This window comes from Phocoena sinus, chromosome 6 (genome assembly GCF_008692025.1).
Source record: "Phocoena sinus isolate mPhoSin1 chromosome 6, mPhoSin1.pri, whole genome shotgun sequence".
Classification (NCBI taxonomy): Eukaryota; Metazoa; Chordata; class Mammalia; order Artiodactyla; family Phocoenidae; genus Phocoena; species Phocoena sinus.
This window is the reverse complement of record NC_045768.1, coordinates 36,824,543-36,843,826: the sequence shown is the minus strand read 5'-3', so window position 1 is coordinate 36,843,826 and position 19,284 is coordinate 36,824,543. Positions and strand designations below refer to the sequence as shown.

The 19,284-nt window shown below is 41.3% G+C and overlaps 1 protein-coding gene and 1 non-coding gene across 2 annotated transcripts; one reads left to right on the top strand and one right to left on the bottom strand.

Annotated features, from left to right (window-relative positions):
- Positions 1–11,063: 11,063 nt before the first annotated feature.
- On the bottom strand, positions 11,064–12,024 carry LOC116755876 (olfactory receptor 13C7-like). Its single transcript, XM_032635895.1, is given in 2 exon segments — positions 11,064–11,216; positions 11,218–12,024. Coding segments are annotated over 2 exon segments (960 nt in total).
- Positions 12,025–16,306: 4,282 nt separating this feature from the next.
- On the top strand, positions 16,307–16,409 carry LOC116756234. Its single transcript, XR_004350601.1, has one exon. It is a non-coding gene; the product is annotated as a U6 spliceosomal RNA (small nuclear RNA).
- Positions 16,410–19,284: the final 2,875 nt, after the last annotated feature.

Sequence of the window (19,284 nt, the reverse complement as noted above, 5' to 3'; positions counted from 1 at the left end):
TGGCAGAAGCCAAGGAAAGTGGCTTCTGTTAGAGAAGCCGTCGTGTCCACTCCCAGCAGACAAATCTGTGCACATAGAAAGTCCTGCCCATGAACAATGCGGTGTGGGCGTGAGTGATACACAGGATTTGACCTACGTGAGAGCTGCATCCATGGAAGTCTTAGTGCCTGTCATGTGGGAGATGCTGAATAAAAGTTGGTTCAAGCGGGATGAACTGAACAGCTAGGAAGACCTTTGCACACTGAGACCGGAGCTGTGGGACCCGCCCCTGCCCATGACATGCGTATTCTCTGTGGCTTGAGCAAGTCCTTTCTCCTCCTGAGGTCTCAGTTTCCCCATGTGCATCCTGAGAAGGCTGAATCAGGTGCTTCCCTGGGCATCCCAACTCTGTTGTGGACTATCCTGTGCTGGGAGCAGTCTTTGGTAAAGGTGGCTGCCCACTCCTTCAGGTGTGGTGTGCGCGCGCGCGTTTGTGTGTGTGTGTGTGTGTGTGTGTGTGTGTAGGGGAGATAAAGTAGGGCTGTGTCAGGCTTTGGAGGGGACTCAGGATGGAAGAAAAGAAAGAGCTCTGACTCATACAGCCCAGTGAGAGGAGGGAGAGGAGGCCAGCCGGGAGAGCAGGGAGAGGAATGGAAGCTTTCACCTTTGTGGGGCTGTACGTGCAGGTGTGGCTCCTTGGCTTGTCCCGAGGACCTGGCCTGGCTAGTGGTCCCACCTCTACCTGTCTCTGGAGCCAGCAGGTAGCTGAGGAGTGGAGGCAGCTCAGTGTAGTCAGAAAGCCCCTTACATGTTCATACAGCCTTTCTGAGGAGCTGTTTGCCTAGAAAAAGTAAAAACCTGAAAAACCTGCATACCCTTCACCTTAGCAATTCCACCTCTGGGAAATAATTCTACAGAATCAATGAGAGTAGAGGGCCAATGTCTCACAGTAAAGGCTTTTACGTAGCAGTATTTGCAAGTGAAAATAGGAAACAAAATAACTGTCCACCAAGAAATGCCTAAGTAAATTATGCCACTTCATATAATGGAACATAACTTATATATATATATTTAATATATAATTAAAGTTATATTTGTGATTTTTCACACCAGAATATTATTCCACTATAATGGTAAATGAAAAGGGAGAATACAAAATTTTACACACTGTTATGATCTCAATTAGGTAACGATATGTGTGGATTAAAGTTACTGGAAGGAAATTATAGCAAAATCAGTAGGGGAGGGATTCTTCTTTGTACCTCTTCAGTATTACCCCATTTTCTATTAATACAATGGGCACAAGTTACTTGGTATTCAGGGGGAAAAAATCTTAGCAATTATGAAAGGAAAGTGAGAAAAACAGAAAGAATTAGCCATAGACTGGAAACCAGATGGACCAGGCTTGGGTCTGCTGACCCTCTGACCCTGAGGAAGACCATTCTTCTGAGAAATCTCTGCAGGAGGGGGATGACAGGAATCCTATGGGCCTCCCTCCCTGGGTTCCTGTGAGGAGGGAGCAGCAAGGGCAGGGCAGGGGCTTGGAAAGTGGTGAGCCCTGGAGAGCAGGATGGACTGCCTAGCACTGCCTCTCAGCTGCTCCTCCCTGCTCCAGCATGAGCTGCGGGAAGGTTTCTCAGAGCAGAGGCAGGGGAGGGGAAAGTACATCTTTGGGAAATGCTCTGCAGAAGGCATGGCCAACCACCTCTGTCCCCGTCACAGCCCAGCTCTCCCCACCTGTGTCCTGCTTGTGGCCGCCTCTCTGAGTCTCCTGATCCCAGACACAATTCTCAACTCTGCACTGCACCCCAGGACCAGACCCTAGATGCCAGGGAAAGACCCAGACACTCCCCTGCCTGACTTCCTTTACCTCTGAGACCCTCTTTCTTCTTTTTCCCCCTGAATCCTTGTGGGAACTTTAGGCTCTGGTGGGTGTTTCTCTCACATCCTTCCTCCCAGCTGTGTTGGCTGAGCCCTGGGTATTTCAGTTACAGACTCTTCCTGTACAGGACCTGTCATCCTTGTCTGAGGCTGAGGAATCCCAAGGGTCCATTTTCCCCAGCAGTGAAGGGAGTCCTGAAGCTGCAGCCGTGGACTCCTACAGGGACACTGCTAGTCCCAGAAGCAATTTAAACTTTGGAATGTCGAGTGTGCACAGGGTGCTGGGGCTCAGCATACTTGGGGGCTCCAGCATACTCGGGGTCTCCACATCCCCGCTGTCCATTGCAGTTAGAGGCAGTGACCGGGACATGGCCAGCTGGAGATGGAGAGGCGGGCACAGCAGATGCCGGCTTCCGCCTGAGCCTTCCCCAGGGTCTCAGAGAAGCCAGTGCTCGCTTTAGGGGCCAAGCACCTTGTCCACAAGGTGAAGGCCTAGACACCCAGGATGGGGAGGCAGACAGATCTAACAGTAGCAGCGACTGCAGAATTAACTACATTCATTGAGCTCCCCCATGTGCCCATCACTGTGACAAACATTTTACACACATTATGTAAGTTCAGTAAAATCCAGCAGTGCATGTATATTAAGTATCTACTTCCAGTCTTCCCTGGGAGGTTGTATTTATTATCGCCCTATTTTTTTATTTGAGGGAACAGACTTTAAAAAGTCAAGCGAGGGCTTCCCTGGTGGCGCAGTGGTTGGGAGTCCGCCTGCCGATGCAGGGGACGCAGGTTCGTGCCCGGGTCCGGGAAGATCTCACGTGCCGTGGAGCGGCTGGGCCCGTGAGCCATGGCCGCTGAGCCTGCGCGTCCGGAGCCTGTGCTCCGCAACGGGAGAGGCCACAGCGGTGAGATGCCCGCGTACCGCAAAAAAAAAAAAAAAAAGTCAAGCGATTTACCAAAGACCACATCTTGTGAACAGCAGAGCTGGGATTTCAATCTCAGTACATCTAATTCTCTTTATCATTATTGATATCACCATCATCACCATCATCATCATCATCATTATCATCACTGTTATTTAGTAGGTATTACTTGTACTTGGAACAAAATTTATAAGGTATAGGAGGTATAATAAAATTAAGCCTCTGTCTCCAGTCACCCAGTTCTTCTCCCTCGAGGCAAACAATATTAGCAATTTCTTGTATGCTTTTTCTTCAGTGGTGTTCTATGCATATTGTTAAGTAAGAAAGGCAAGATAGTAAGACATTGTGTATTTGTGCTAAATGTGTCTCCAAAATAAAGTTAGCACAAATACATACTGTCTTGCTTTTCCTCACTTAGCATATACCTTGGAGATATATACCTTGAAGAAAACATATGTAGTACTGCTTCATTCTTTTAAATGTCTGCATATATTCCATTGTAAATATAGATAATCATTTAATTAACCAGTCTGATATTGAAGGACATTTAGATTTTTCAGTCCTTTCCAATCTTATGCTATTACAATCAGTGCTACAACAAACATCCTTGCATATTTATAATTTAGCACATGTGGTAAAAATATATGTTTTATGTACATTTGTAATTTTTATGGATATTGCCAAATTTACAAGGTCTTATCAGTATATGAGAATGTCTGTCTTCTCATACTCTGTCAACATAATATGTTGGTCTTGAGACTTTTTGGTCTTTGCCAAACTGATAGTTGAGAAGTGACATCTCATTGCAGTATTTAAAACTTTTGGTATTTAAAATAATTTAAAATGTGAAATATAGCACATATATGTAAATGCATATATAAAACACATATTTTAAATTTAAAGAATAATAAAGCAATTGCCACCTAATTTAAGGAGTAGAACATTGCCACATTGCCAGCACCTTGAAATCTTCCTGGGTATTCCTTCCCACTCCCAGCCCTCTCTCTCTCTCTCCTCCCAGAGATAATCACACTCCTTACTTTTGTTATAATCATTTCCTTGCTTTTCTTGAATTTTATCACCCATGGATGCATCTTTAAACAATGTAGTTTAGGTTTTCCTCTTTCTGAACTCTAAAAATCAAATCACTTATAGGTGTTCTTTTTGACTTGTTTCTTCATTCAATATTATGTTTGCGAGATTCATTCATATTTATAAGTGTAGATGAATTCATTACTTTGTATTGCTACATTCCATTCTATGACCGTAGCACAGCTTATTTATATGTTCTATTTTGATGGATAATTGGGTTGCTTCCCAACTGAATGCTGCTATAAATATTTTATACTTTTCTCCTGGTACACATATGTCTTCCCAATTGTCCTAGTTGTGTTTATAGCCCATCCTTTCTCCACCAGTCTGCAGTACCATCTCTGTCATATATCAAGTCTCCCAACATAAATGGATCTGCTTCTGGGATCTCTACTCTTTTCCATTGGTTCGTCTATTCCTGTGTCAATGCTGCACCGCCCTAATAAATATTGCTTTATTGTATGTTTTGATTTCTTGTAGGGTAAACCCCTTTATTCCCCCCCTCCAGTACTTCTAATACCTCATGCCTGTTCTTGGTCTTTTGTTCTTTCATATAAATTATTGAACCAGCTTCTTAAATTCTGGGGATTAAAAATTTGGGATTACACTGAATATATAGAGATCAATTTTGGGAGAATTAACATCTCTATAATACTGAATTTTCCTACCCATGAATGAGAAGTATTTCTCTCTTTAATATCATTCAAAACATTTTATAATTTATAATTGTGTGCATAAAAGTCTTGGAGCTGTTTTACTAGATTTACCCCTGTATGGTGGCATTTATATCTTAATATATAAATATCTATATTTATATTTCTTGATATCTTTAAAAATATTTCATAATCTGCTGCTGGAATATAGAAATGCAATTGGTTTTTTTTTAACATTGATTTTGTCTAGGAACCTTGCTAAACTCTCTTTTAAATACTTATATCTCTAAATTGTTTTAGATTTCCTATATAGTAGGTAATAAAAATATCTGTGAATGATGACAGTTTCTTTTTTTCCTTCAAAAACGTTAGACTTGTAGTCTTTTTTTCTTGTCCTGCCTCACTGGCTGGGGCTTCCAGTTCAGTGCTGAAAGTTTTTATCATGAATGAGTGTTGTTTTTTCAAAAGCTTCTTCTGTTTCACTTGATATAATCATGTGATTTTATTCCTATTTAGCCTGTAAATATGGTAGATGCATTGACTGATCTTTGAATATTGAACCAACCTTGTATTCCTGGGAGGAGGGGATCCTCCTTACTGCTGGGTGGGGAGTGGGAATTTCAGCTCCCTACTAGGGCTCTGCTGATTCCCTTCTGCCTGGCAGAGGCAGGAGTGCCTAATACTACTCCTATGACCTCCACTGACACTGTGGGAAGGGGTGGCCTCATTAGCACAGGCACAAGTCCTGACCCTTCTTTAGGCCCCCTCTGATACCACCCAAGTGGGAAGGAGAAGGAGCTTCCCATGTGGTCTCCACTGACACTGTGGGTTGGGGTGGGGACTTGTTACTGCCCAGCAGATATAAACATCCCACCTCCCTATCCAGCCTCCTCTGATACCACATTGACAGGGTACTGGTTGGGTTGCCTTGTCATAGCCTGGTAAGAATGGAAGTCTAGGCTGTCTGCTCAGCCTTTGCTGGTGGGGTGAGGGTGGTGTTGTTTTTTTTTCCTGAGGTGTCTGGCTGGAGTAGAGTGGTTATTGTCAAGACATTGAATTTTTTAAAAATTAATTAATTAATTTTTGGCCGTGTTAGGTCTTGGTTGCTGTGCGTGGGCTTTCTCTAGTTGTGGCGAGTGGCGAGCAGGGGCTACTCTTTGTTGCGGTGCATGGGCTGTAGGCGCGAGGGCTTCAGTAGTTGTGGTGCATGGGCTCAGTAGTTGTGCACAGGCTTGGTTGCTCTGAGGCATGTGGGATCTTCCCGGGCCAGGCCTCGAACCCGTGTCCCCTGCATTGGCAGGCGGATTCTTAACCACTGAGCCACCAGGGAAGTCCCAGGACATGGAGTTTTATCAAGCACTTTCTACATCTATTGAGATGATCATTTGGCTTTTCTTCTTTAATTTATTAATGTGGTAAAATTTTAATGTTCACCCTATCCATGCTTTTTTGGGATGAATGCAACTTTCTCACAGTGTATTATCTTCTAAGTATATTACTATATTTGTTTTATTGATTTTTTGTATTTTAGCATTTTGGCATCAATGTTCAGGGGGAGTGCAGGCCTGAAAAGAGTTTATTCCTTCTGTTTTATTTGAAAAAGAGCCTGGAATTTGACCAAGACTAGTTTGCAGTTTTTTGTATCTCAATTGGGAATTATCTACCATGTAAGATAAATATAGGATTGCAGTTGGAGTATGCAGTGGTCAGCAAGAGAGGGTGACTATGTAAAGATGCTTTTGCTTTGGGCTTTGTAATTGTCAGGACTTTGTAAGTTTCTAGATAGAAAACTTACTCCAGCCAGCATAATCCCAATACAAACTTTAATGCTCATACAACTGAGAAGTTCAAGGGTGGATTCAGTCTCAGGCACAGCTGGAATTAGGGACTCACCATGTCATTAGGACTCTCTGTCCCTTCATATGGTTCTTATCTCTACTTGTCTTTTCCTGGCTTCATTTTTAGCAGACTTTCTCACGTGCTAGGGAAGAGAGCTGTCAGCAGCCTAATCCACATTTTTCTATTTGAGTCTCCAGATGAGAACTGAGCCCTGGCCAACACCTTAGACTGCAGCCTTGCAGAGGACTTGCTTGAATTCCTAACTCACAGAAATGGCAGGATTATAAATGTGTATTGTCTGAAGCTACTAAGTGGTGATCTGCTATGCAGCATAGAAAGCTAATACAGGACCCCTTTCTTCTTGCTCCAGTTGAAATATGATGGGGAATGGTTCTGATTAGTTTGACCTAGGTCACATGCTTTCCCTTAGACTGATTGCTGTGGCCAAGCGTTGGTGTAGTACAATTGGCAGCCCCACTAGAATCACATGATAAGAGTGAGAGGGCAGTTTCCTCCCCAAACAACAGATGCACAGTGAAGATGTAAGTAACCTCTGTGACGGCATCCGTAGGAACTCCAATACTGTGACTTACATGTGCTTCTAGCAGAGGTCGTAAATTGCAACCCATAGCCAAAAATGGCTGAGGAACAAATTTTGTTTGGTCCTCATAATACTTATACTGTTGAAGAATTACGGGAAGCACTCAACTCTGCAAACACCAGACATAAATGTGGAGCCTGCAGCAAAGGGAGCAGCTCTTTGCATTCCCTCCCCACCCCCTTTCTGCATTCCCGCCTGGCAGCAGTTGGCTGGAGCTGAGGAGGAAGAGGCAGTTAGCTCCTGCTTTCCCACCTGGTCCTTCCACCAGGACCTGGTCCTGGTCTTTTCCCACCTGGTCGTGTCCACAGGGGACACGTTCCCTGTCCGGCATCTGAAATGCTCTGATTCCTTAAATGCTCTGATTCCTTAAATGCAGTTTGGGTGATTACGTTCTAGACACGTTGTCTGTGATCATCTGTGATGTTTGATTAGGTCATATTTTGTGATAACCTTCATTAGATACTATACTCTCTTGAAGATTTTAAGGATCATCCTAAATTGAGAGAAATGGTCACCAGTAGTAATCAGGTAGAAATTAATTTGCATGTACGCAGAGCTCTGAAAGACTCCATTTGTCAGTGGTCTGGTTTAAACTCTTTGGTTATCTTCAAAACAAGGGCTGGAGTAAAGACTGGTTTTCTTTGCTTCTGAGAACCTTTGATGAGTGAGCCTTTGTGTTTGCCTCCAAGCCCAGGGCTTGGACCTTTTCCCAACAAATAGGATGGACCTGCTCTAGGGATGGGAAAATGGATGGAGCATGGGTCATCCCAACCTGTTAGAAAGGGGGAAAAAGGCTTTGAATGAGGGTACTTGGAGGATACTCTAGACTGCCCTGAAGTTTACATTCAGGGCTTTTCCTCCCTCCAAAATGAAAACATCTTTTTTTTTTTTTTTTTTTTTTTTGCGGTATGCGGGCCTCTCACTGTTGTGGCCTCTCCCGCCGTGGAGCACAGGCTCTGGATGCGCAGGCCCAGCGGCCATGGCTCACAGGCCCAGCCGCTCTGCGGCATGTGGGATCCTCCTGGACCGGGGCACGAACCTGTGTCCCCTGTATCGGCAGGTGGACTCTCAACCACTGCGCCACCAGGGAAGCCCAAAACATCTTTTTAAAATATCTTCTGTTAATGCATGACCATTGTAAATATATGATGTACTCAAACTTCTTTATGTATTTTCCCTAGGTATTTTAAAGTTGTGACTGGTGTGAATTATATACAACCCCCCTACTGTACTTTCTTACTAGTTGTAGTAGTTTTGCAGTTGATTAAACTTTTTTCCTCAGTAAACAACATCTGTTTACTTACTGAATAGTTTTCTTCTTTTCTGTATTTTGTTCCTTATTTATTTTTCTGATCTGGTTTAATTAGCTAGAATGATGCAGACATCGAGAGCAGAGGTCCTAATCCAGACATGCATTGTAGGCATGTCACTGGTATTCTGCCATCAAGTATGCTGTTTGCTGAAGGATGGTTTCTTCTATTCAAGTCCACTACTTTAAAAAGTCAGAAATAGATGCTAGATTTTACCAAATGACTTCTCAACATTTGTGGATGGGATTACTTTTTCTTATTTAATCTGTTAACAAAATGGTTGCAGTAATTGATCTCCTAATGTTCCTAATGTTAGAAACCTTGAAATTCCTAAAAAATAAAACCCACTGGGTAATGTGTATTATTTGTTTACTGTACAATGATTTAAATCTACTCAGGTTCAATAAATAAGTTTTTTCATTTGATGAACTTTCTTTGTTCTTTCATAATCCTCTGATTCTTTCAAAGAAAGAATTCTAATACTTGTCTACTGGTATTGACTCGTAAATTTTCAACAAGCATGTTAAGACTTTTGTTGCATTTCAGTATCAATGCAATGGATTGTATTTATAAGAACCCCTTCCCACCACCATATCCTTTGTAAGATGAAGCCTTCAGTGGCCTTTGCTTCTCTTTCTCCATTTCCCAGCTTGATGAAGTCATCTAGAATTGTAACTGGAGCTCCATCATTGCTTTCTTGTCACTGTTTACCTCGACATGATTGCTAATAATTCCTTCATATATTTGTCTTTGCAAATTTGGTATAAGAATTGACTAAACTTCATTGGTCTTATGCATTTCATCATTCTCCACTGTCTCTTCTATGGCACATCCATCACATCCTTTTATTTATTTATTTTTAACTGTTTGTTGGGAGAATGTTCTAAATAAATTTTTTTTCAGGAAGGGATTGTAGGGGTATGTGCTTTCTGTGTTTACACATGACAGCAAGTGTCTTTTTAACCCTCGTATCTGTGCAATGATGAGGGGTATGTAGAACTCGGGACTCACAGCCCATTTCCCTCAGAACTTAGTAAACCTTGTTCCACTGATGTCTACATTTAGGGCTGCAGAACAGCTGGCCAATGGCAGTCAGATTCTCATTCCTTCTTAGGAAATATGCTTTTCTTCTGTGTAAAAGTCTATAGAACTATTTTGGTGTATATAGGCATCAAAAGTTATCCTTGAATAGTTATCCTAGGTAGGTGTGTCTTTTGCTACAATTCTTATCTGGTGATTGATGAACATTTTATGAGCAAAATATCTAAAACTTCTATTCAGTGAAATGTGTTTTTTTCTCTTTAGTTATTATTTGTCTTTTGTCTGCTCTGTTTTCTCTTCATGTTTTCATGATGGATCCCCCTGGTCTATCTCCCATGCCTCTCATCTTTTCTCAAATAACTTAAATCTCTTTGTTTTTCTCTCTGAAGTCTAGGAGAGGAATTTAAGTTATTTTTAATTTTAAAGTTCATTTTAAAAAATTGTGCCATCTACTTTTAAATACTTTCTACTGAATTTTATTTGATCCAGTAAGTGGAATCTTTCCCCTAAGAAAAAGTTCTTATTTCCCAGTTATCTTTTCTCCTAGCTTCTTTTTTTATAGACTTCTCTTGTTTTATTGATTCACTACCCTCTTGAATTCTGCTGAGAAAACCACTGAGAATTTTCTTTAATGCTTTCACCATCTTCCTGCAATAACTCTTTTTCAGCAAAGGCTGATTGTTTCGATTGTTAGTTTCCTCTCTATTGGATTAAAAATTGATATCAACTGTCAGAGGTTTTCTATTCTGCTCATTCTTTAACTAGATGTCTAGATTAATTACTCTAGGGAGCTGCCTTGGAATTCCTCACCAGTCATGTAGGTGATTCTTAGATGTCTCCTCCTCCCTCTGAGCATCACCTCCTCTCCCTCTGACTACCATGTGGCTTTGGGGTTTCTTAGGTAGAAAAGCAAGCAATGGTCACCCCTTGGCTGCACACTCAGTCAAGCCAGGTCAGGTGGTTAATAGAATTCATTTGATTCTCCTCGGTACCTCTCAGTTTTGACATTACTCTGATGACCCTTGGAGGCCAAGGATATCTAGGGAAAGAACCCAGGGATGAATAACATTTTCAAAAAAGGGAAAAGAAAAAAGGCCTGAACCTTTGTTTGACCTTTGCATCAGTTTTGCCACACCTTACTCTCCTCTCTGCTCCAAAGATATAAATGATTTTCTGGTGGGGGACTTGGTTAAGGACAAGAGAAAGAGGTTAATTTTGAAGACACAGGGAGAGAATGATTCAAGAAACAGTTTTAATAATTTAAATGACAATAAGGAGAAAGAGGCAATGAGGATAAGGATAAAAATATTACTGTTATTTAATAATGGAGTAGGAAGAGTTGACATAGGTGACATAAAAATAAGAACCCTTTCAAATATGTTCAAAGGGCGAGCCAAGGAGTAATTGAATTATGGCCCTACAGACTTGAGCTTTTCATGAGTTAAGCAATAAATCTTGAAGGGTTACTTTTCCTTGTTATCAATTTGTTTAGTATGCATCACAGATATAGAGAACTGTAAGGCTTGATCAACAGAAATATACTTTTGTAGAATTGCCTATAGAATGAGGGGAAAATTCATATTAAATGCTTTCTGTTCACACAAAGCTCTTGGGTGTAATGAGATTCCGTGTAATTAGATTTACCTACGTAAACTTGCATGAAGTTAGGCCTTCATCTTATCCTCTGAGACCCTCAGGTAAGAGAAACCAGGGAACAGGAACCATCAGGACCCCTCCAGCATCACTGGGTGAAGCGTTTCCGAGTTACCAGGTTCCTCACAGCGGCCTTCGCCTCCTTATTCCTCAGGCTGTAGATGATGGGGTTGAGCAAGGGGGTCACCACTCCATAGAAGAGGGAGGTGAGCTTGTCTGCAAGGTCCTGTTTGTCTGCCTCCCAGGGGGTCCTTGGATTTAGGCTTCCCATACATGAAGAGGATGGTCCTATAGAAGATGACTACAGCTGTTTGGTGGGCAGAGCAGATGCAGAAGGTCTTTTTCCTCCTCTCAGCTGAGGGGATCTTCAAAATGGTAGCGATGATGAACACGTAGGAGAAAAAGATGAACAGAACTGGGATGCCCAGGAAGATCACATTGGCCAACACCATACTGATTATATTGATGGAGATGTCAGCACAGGCCAACTTCAGGACAGCCAGGATCTCACAGGTGAAGTGGTTGATGACATTGTCCCCACAGAAGGGTAGTTGCATTGCTAGGGATGTCTGCATCATGACAGTGGTGCTTCCAGCTGCCCAGGAGCTGGCAGCCATGGGTGCATAGGCAGCCTTGCTCATGACCTCAGGGTACCTCAGGGGGTTGCAGATGGCCATATGGCGATCAAACGCCATCATGCCCAGAAGCACACACTCCGTGGCCCCCATGGCAAAGGAGAGGAACATCTGCACAGCACATGCTGAGAAGGGGATGGTTTTCCTGTGGGTCAGGAAGTTGTCAAGGATGAGGGGGACTGAGGAGGCTGTGTAGCAGATGTCCAGGAAGGAGAGGTTCCTCAGGAAGAAGTACATGGGCTTGTGTAGGCAGGAGTCCAGGATGGTCACCAGGATGAGGACCCCGTTGCCCAGCAGGGTCACCAGGTACATGAGCAGGATGAGCACAAAGAACGTTTTCTCCAGCCTTGGGTGGGCTGAGAGGCCCAGGAGAATGAACTCTGTCACAGAGGCTGTCTGGTTGGCACTTTCCATGGTCTGTCTCGTCTTTCAACTAAATAAAATACTCAGTGATCCAAACTCAACATCCTTTGTCTCATGTAGGTCCAGGGCATCTGGTCTGGAGTTCCAGTCTGGCTGAGTGATTGAAAAACCATTGTGAAAGTCTACAGTCTCTATTTGTTTCCAAGAAAAAGGAGAAATAAAATTATAAATTACTTTGGGGTCATAGAATATCAAATTTACAATGTTTAAAGTGAAGATTCTGATTATTTAATGCATTCAATCAGAGACAAGATACATAACATATTCATTTTAGTGGTTCTGTGTCCTATATGGCAGTTCATCTCATTAAACTTGGCCAGAAAAGTGACTTTAAGTTTGCTCTGTGTTCTCCCACTTTGTGCTAGGTACTAGGGAAATCATTAGTTGTGAATACTCACTCTGTTTCTCCAGATCATTTTCACGGAAAACATACTCCTGTTGTTCCCAAGATCTCTTTTCTCATGAGCAATGCTAGCTCCAGGGCTTTCCATTCATCTGTCTGTCCAGCCACCTGTCTTGTCCGTTTGTGCATCCATCCCTCCATCCCTCCATCCCTCCCTCCATCCATCCATCCATCCATCCATCCCTCCATCCCTCCATCAATCTATTTGTCTGTGTCTGAATATCCATCCATCCATCCACCAAAACACTTGTTGATCACCCAGTATATGGGTGTGAGAATTCGCATGAGGAACAGGGGTGACCCATGGCCCAGGCTTAAATGGGCACACAACCTGTCAGGGAGGGGAAGCAGAAGGATTCAGGAGAGGCCAGAACATCCAAAAGGACATGCATGTTGATAGAACAGGGGTCGTGAAATGCTTCTTAAGTGATGTAGAATCTAGCTGGGCTTTTAAGGACAAAAGGACACTGGACATGGACAGATACCTTGGGGAGGTCTCCAAGGTAATTTTGTGATCTGGAAATGCTGATATGTTCCTAATAGTTTGAATCTGATGTTTTATGAAGATAGAGGACTGTCTCCAAAAATCCACAGTGGGTCACAGCTTCTGGAAATCTAGTTCTCTTAGATAACTAAAAGCAGTGCTTTTTGCTTTTTTTTCAGTCTTGAATATATTTGACATAAAACATGTAAATTTAAGGTGTACAATGTGTTACTTTGATACATTTACATATTGCAATATGATTGCTGTTGTGATATTTATTACATAATTATGGTACAATATTGCTGTCTATATTCACTGAACTGTGCATTAGATCACTGGGTTATTTACTACTTGTCACAAGTTTGTACTCTTAAACAACATCTATTTTATGTTATGTTATTTTATTTTTTTGTTATCATTCTCTCTTGGTGAATGTCCACACAGGAATCAGTGGACGTTAATAGTCCTTGAACATTTTGGCTAAGCTTCTAGGTATGTTACACAGAATTGTATCATGATTATGCTTCCCCAAATAATCTAGTCCAACTCTGTCTCCCATTGTAGATCTTCTTCTGCACCACAGTGATGCATGGCTTTTCAGTTTCAGCTTGATTTCCTCTAATGATGAAGAGCCCACTACATTCCCAAACGACCTACTCCATATTTGCAGAGCTCTAGAGTATTAGAAAATTCTTTTTCACGAGAGAGAGGCATGGACATATATACACTACCAAATGTAAGGTAGATAGCTAGTGGGAAGCAGCCGCATAGCACAGGGATATCAGCTCGGTGCTTTGTGACCGCCTGGAGGGGTGGGATAGGAGGGTGGGAGGGAGGGAGACGCAAGAGGGAAGACATAAGGAAACATATGTATATGTATAACTGATTCACTTTGTTATAAAGCAGAAACTAACACACCATTGTAAAGCAATTATACCCTAATTAAAAAAAAAAAAAAGCACAATAGGGCTTCCCTGGTGGCGCAGTGGTTGAGAGTCCGCCTGCCGATGCAGGGGACACGGGTTCATGCACCGGTCCGCAGAGCGGCTGGGCCCGTGAGCCATGGCCGCTGAGCCTGCGCGTCAGGAGCCTGTGCTCCGCAACGGGAGAGGCCACAACGGTGAGAGGCCCGGGTATCGCAAAAAAAAAAAAAAAACCACAAGAGTTCTCATATCACATTCTTGCCAGCGTTTGGTGTTGTCAGTCTAAAATTTTATCCACTCTGGTGATGTGTAGTTGTATCTCATTGTGGTTTTCATCTGCATCATTTTCCTGATAACAAGTAACCTTGAGCACTTTTTCATGTGATCATTGATCATTCCTGTATCTTTCTTTGTGAATTATCTGTTGAAACATTTTGTCCATTATTATAGTTTTCTGTTGTTTTTTTAAAAAATATTGAGTTGTAGGAAGTTCTTATATATTTTAGATACAAGTCCTTTGTCAGATATGTGTACTGTGAATATTCTACCAGTTTGTGCCTTGCATGTTCATTTTCTTAATAGTGTCTTCTGCTGAGCAGATGTTTTAAATTTTGATGAACTCTATCATTAAAACATTTTTTTGGTTATTACTTTCCATATCCTCTCTAAGAAAATTTTGCCTACCCCCCAATCACAAAGATGTTTTTCTATGTTTTATAATAAAAGCTTTATAGTTTCTTTCAGCTTTTATGTTTAGGTCTATGGTCCATAGCGAATTAATTTTTGACTTTTTTTTGTCTAGTTCTATCAATTGCTGAGAAAAGGATATGAAAATCTCCAATTCTGACCGTGGCTCTATTTCTCCCTTTAAATATGTCTGTTTTTCATTCATATTATTTTGAGGCTTGGTTACTAGGTGAATATACATTCATGATTTTATGTCTTCCTGATTATTTGACACCTTATCCTTATGAAATGTCCCTCTTTATTCTGGTAATATGCTTTGTCTTCAAATCTACTTTATCTGATACTAATATAACTCTCCAGCTGTTTGCTTGATATATTTTTCCATCCTTTTACCTTCAACCTGTATGTGTCTTTATTTTTTAAATGCTTCTTTTAGACAGAATGCAGTTGAGACTTGCTTTTTTACCCAGTCTGACAGTCTCTGTATTTTAATTAGTAAGTTTGATCCATTTCTATTTAATGTAATCACTGAATAGTTGGGTTTAGTTTACTATTTGTTGTTGTTTTCTATTTATCACATCTACTTTCTGTTCATCTGTTCCTATTTTCCTCCAGTCTCTTAGGTTAATTGAATAATTCTTAGAATTAATTCCATTTTAATTTATGTATTGGCTTTTTAGCTGTAGTTCTTTGCCTTATTTTTCTAGTGGTTGCTCTAGGGATTGCTATGTACATCTGAATATTTTAGCTGTCTCAAAATTCTTGCTCAAACAAGGATACAGATATCAATTAGGCAAATGAATGAATCAACCCCAGTGCCAGACTAATTCTACCAGAATATCCTAGGTACTTGCTACTCAAAGTGTGATCTAACACCAGCAACATCACTTGAGATCTTGTTAGAACTGCAGAATCTCCAGTCCCATTCCAGATTTACTGAACTGTAATCTGCATTTTCACAAAATTCTCAGGCGATTTATATGCATGTTAAAGTTTGAGAAGTAGTCTTCAATAATTAATTGACATTCTAGAACTATACAGAGCAAATTTTAGACACATTAGAATCCTAACTTTGCAGTGTCCGTCACGTCTTGGAATTCACCACACCATGCTCTTCTTGGGTCAACTTGGGTAGTTTTGTTTGCTCCACAGTTGTGAGCACTACTTCTAAACCAACCACAATCCCACAGCTGCCTTTTGTTGTACTTTTAGTTTGTACAAATTCTTGGCTTCCTGCATTATTCTGAAACCTGATACTCACACCTAGCCCTCTTCAAAGTGGAAAATGTACAATGCCTTTTCTCCATGCAATGCCACATTCTTGTGTGTGTGTGTGTGAGTGAAATGCTGTCTTCTTTCTACCTCCACAGCTGTGTTCTTCTTGAAATGGAATAACTTCTTGGCTGAAATGGTGGCTCTCTTGAAAATCAGACAACCTGCTTCTGAAGCTCTGTGATATGGTCCTATTGTTAAAAACATAGTGGTCAAAAAAAAAAAAAAAAAAAAAAAAAAAAAATAGTGGTCATTGTTTGGGTTTCCTAGGTAATAGACTCTAAGGGATTCAGCATATGAATTTTGGTGGGACACAAAAATTCAGCCCATAATAGCCCTCCTGGTGTAAAAGCAGCCCTATCTCCTCCTCATGAGCAGGATCAGTTATATGCCACTAGGATAGTGACTCCTTTCCTTGCCTGCTGGTCTCTTGACATAAAAGTCCAACATGACTGGGGATAGCCATAGTTTAAAGTTAGCAGATATAACAGAATAGAAAGTCCAGTGCTTACTTCAGCAGCACATATACAAAAATTGGAACTATACAGAGATTAGCATGGCCCCGTGCAAGGATGACACACAAATTCATGAAGCATTCCATGTTTTTTTTTTTTTTTTTGGATGGTATGATCCCATTTTTGTTAAAAAAAACCACCACACAGGTGGGAAAATGCATAATATATAAATGGGAAAAAGTCTTAAATGGTAAATGCCAAATTGGGTAAGAGTACTGGGAGTTTCTACATCTTTGTAGTGTTTGATTTGTTTGTTTGTTCATTTTACAATGAATACATATTACTTTTTTCACTTAAAGAAGCATTTATTCCATCCTTCCCTCAGACAGAGAGGGATCTTTCTTACTTGTTTTCTTTTTTTTTTAAAGTAATATATGTATATATAATTTATTTATTTTTGGCTACGTTGGGTCTTTGTTGCTGCGCGCAGGCTTTCTCTGGTTGCAGCAAGCAGGGACTACTCTTCATTGCGGTGCGTGGACTTCTCATTGGGGTAGCTTCTCTTGTTGTGGAGCATGGGCTCTAGGCGCGTGGGCCTCAGTACTTGTGGCACAAGGGCTCAGTAGTTGTGGCTCATGGGCTCTAGAGGGCAGGCTCAGTAGTTGTGGTGCACGGGCTTAGTTGCTCTGTTGCCTGTGGGATCTTCCCGAGCCAGGGCTCAAACCCGTGTCCCCTGCATTGGCAGGCGGATTCTTAACCACTGTGCCACCACAGAAGGCCTTACTTGTTTTGTTTTTTTTAAAGTAGATTTAGAGTAGTGTTGTCAGTTTCTTTGACTATCTATTCCAATGTCTCATAACTATTTCCCTTATGCTGCTGTTTTAAGCCAAGTTTCTCAGTAGAAAGCTCACCATCATGTACATGAAAGTGCATGCTTAATAATAATAGCTGTTATTTATTCGAGCAATCATTATGTCCCAGATCATCTTCTAAGCACTTAATATGTATTAACCCATGTAATTTTTAATAACCCTATTAGTAGCTGCAGTTTACAAATGGAGAAATAAAGCATAGCGTTTAAGAAACTTTCCTAACTTGCAGACTGTATGCACATACACTTCATATAAAGAATCCTCCCTGCACTTGAGAAATACTCTTTTTTTAAAAAAAATTAATTAATTAATTTATTTTTTGGCTGTGTTGGGTCTTTGTTGCTGTGCGTGGGCTTTCTCTAGTTGTGGCAAGCGGGGGCTACTCTTCATTGCAGTGCGTGGGCTTCTCATTGTCGTGGCTTCTCATGTTGCAGAGCACAGGCTCTAGGCATGCGGGCTTCAGTAGCTGTGGCACGTGGGCTCAGTAGTTGTGGCTTGTGGGCTCTAGAGGCTTAGCTGCAAAATAGTGCCATTTTCTAATAGTCAATTTCTTTCTGTCTCTGGTTTTGTGTTTGTTTTGTTCATCATGCTTTCTAGATCCTCACATGACACTCACTACTTGAAGGCACCCTGTAAATGTCAGTTAGGAAGCCTGAAACTTGTTGCTTCATCAGTAGGCAGGATAAGCTTCCTGCTGCCCAGTGCTGGGGAGCTGCCGATATGACTTTAAATCTTGAAGTCTGGGAAAGTCCACATTCCAGAATTTAGTCCTTATATTTATGATCTGTTGACTTTTAAGAAAGTTACCAAAGGGGGCTTCCCTCGTGGCGCAGTGGTTGAGAATCCGCCTGCCGATGCAGGGGACACGGGTTCGTGCCCCGGTCTGGGAGGATCCCACATGCCGCGGAGTGGCTGGGCCCGTGAGCCATGGCCGCTGAGCCTGCGCGTCTGGAGCCTGCGCGTCTGGAGCCTGTGCTCCTCAATGGGAGAGGCCACAACAGTGAGAAGCCCGCGTACCGCAAAAAAAAAAAAGAAAGTTACCAAAGCAATCCAATGGGGGAAAGGATAGTCTTTTCAACAGATGGTGCTGAAACAGTTGGATATTCATATGTAAAAAATTAATGTGATCCTTGCCTCACACCATACAAAAAAATTAACTCAGAATGTATCACAGACCTAAATGTAAAACCTAAAATCATACATCTTCTAGAATAAAACATAGGAGAAAATATTTGTGACCTTGGGTTAAGTAAAGATTTCTTAAATAAGACACCAAATTTTTAAATAGACTACAAAATTTAAAACTTTTGCTTTTTAAGTGACACCATAAAAAATGAAGACAAATAAAAAGGACTGAAAGTACTTGCAAATTATATATATGATAAAGGTCTTATATCTAGGCTACATAAAAGAACTCTTACATATGACATAATAAAAAGAAAACCCAATTAAAATACCTTCACCAAAAGGTATGTCAGTGGCTAAAAAGCACATTAAAAGATGCTCAATATCAGTAGCCATCAGGGAAATGCAAATTAAAACTACAATGATATACTATTGCACAACCACTAGAAGAACTGTATTGGAAAGACTAATAACACCAAGTGTTGGTGATGATGTGGAGAAATTGGAACTGTCATACATTGCTTCGTGGGTATTTAAAATGTTACAATCACTTTGGAAAAACAGTTTAGCAGCTTCTTAGAGTTAAACACATCTGTATCATATGACCCACCAATTCCACACAAAGTTGTGTATATAAATGTTAAATAGCAGCATTATTCGTAATAGCCGAAAACTGGGAACAATCCAAATGTTGATCAATGAGTGAATAGATAAGCACAATGTGGTACAACCATACAATGGAATACTATTCTATAATAAAAAGAAGCAAACTACTGATACATTTTACAACTAATGAACCTCAAATGCATGCCAAGAGGACCTTCAAGATGGTGGAGGAGTAATACGTGGAGATCATCACCTTCCTCCCCACAAATACATCAAAAATACATCTACATGTGGAACAGCTCCTACAGAACACCTACTCAACACTGGCAGAAGACCTAGACTTCCTAAAAGCTGTGTGGCTGTCAAGGTCTTGGTGCTCTAGCTGGGTGTCAGGCCTGAGCCTCTGAGGTGGGAGAGCCAAGTT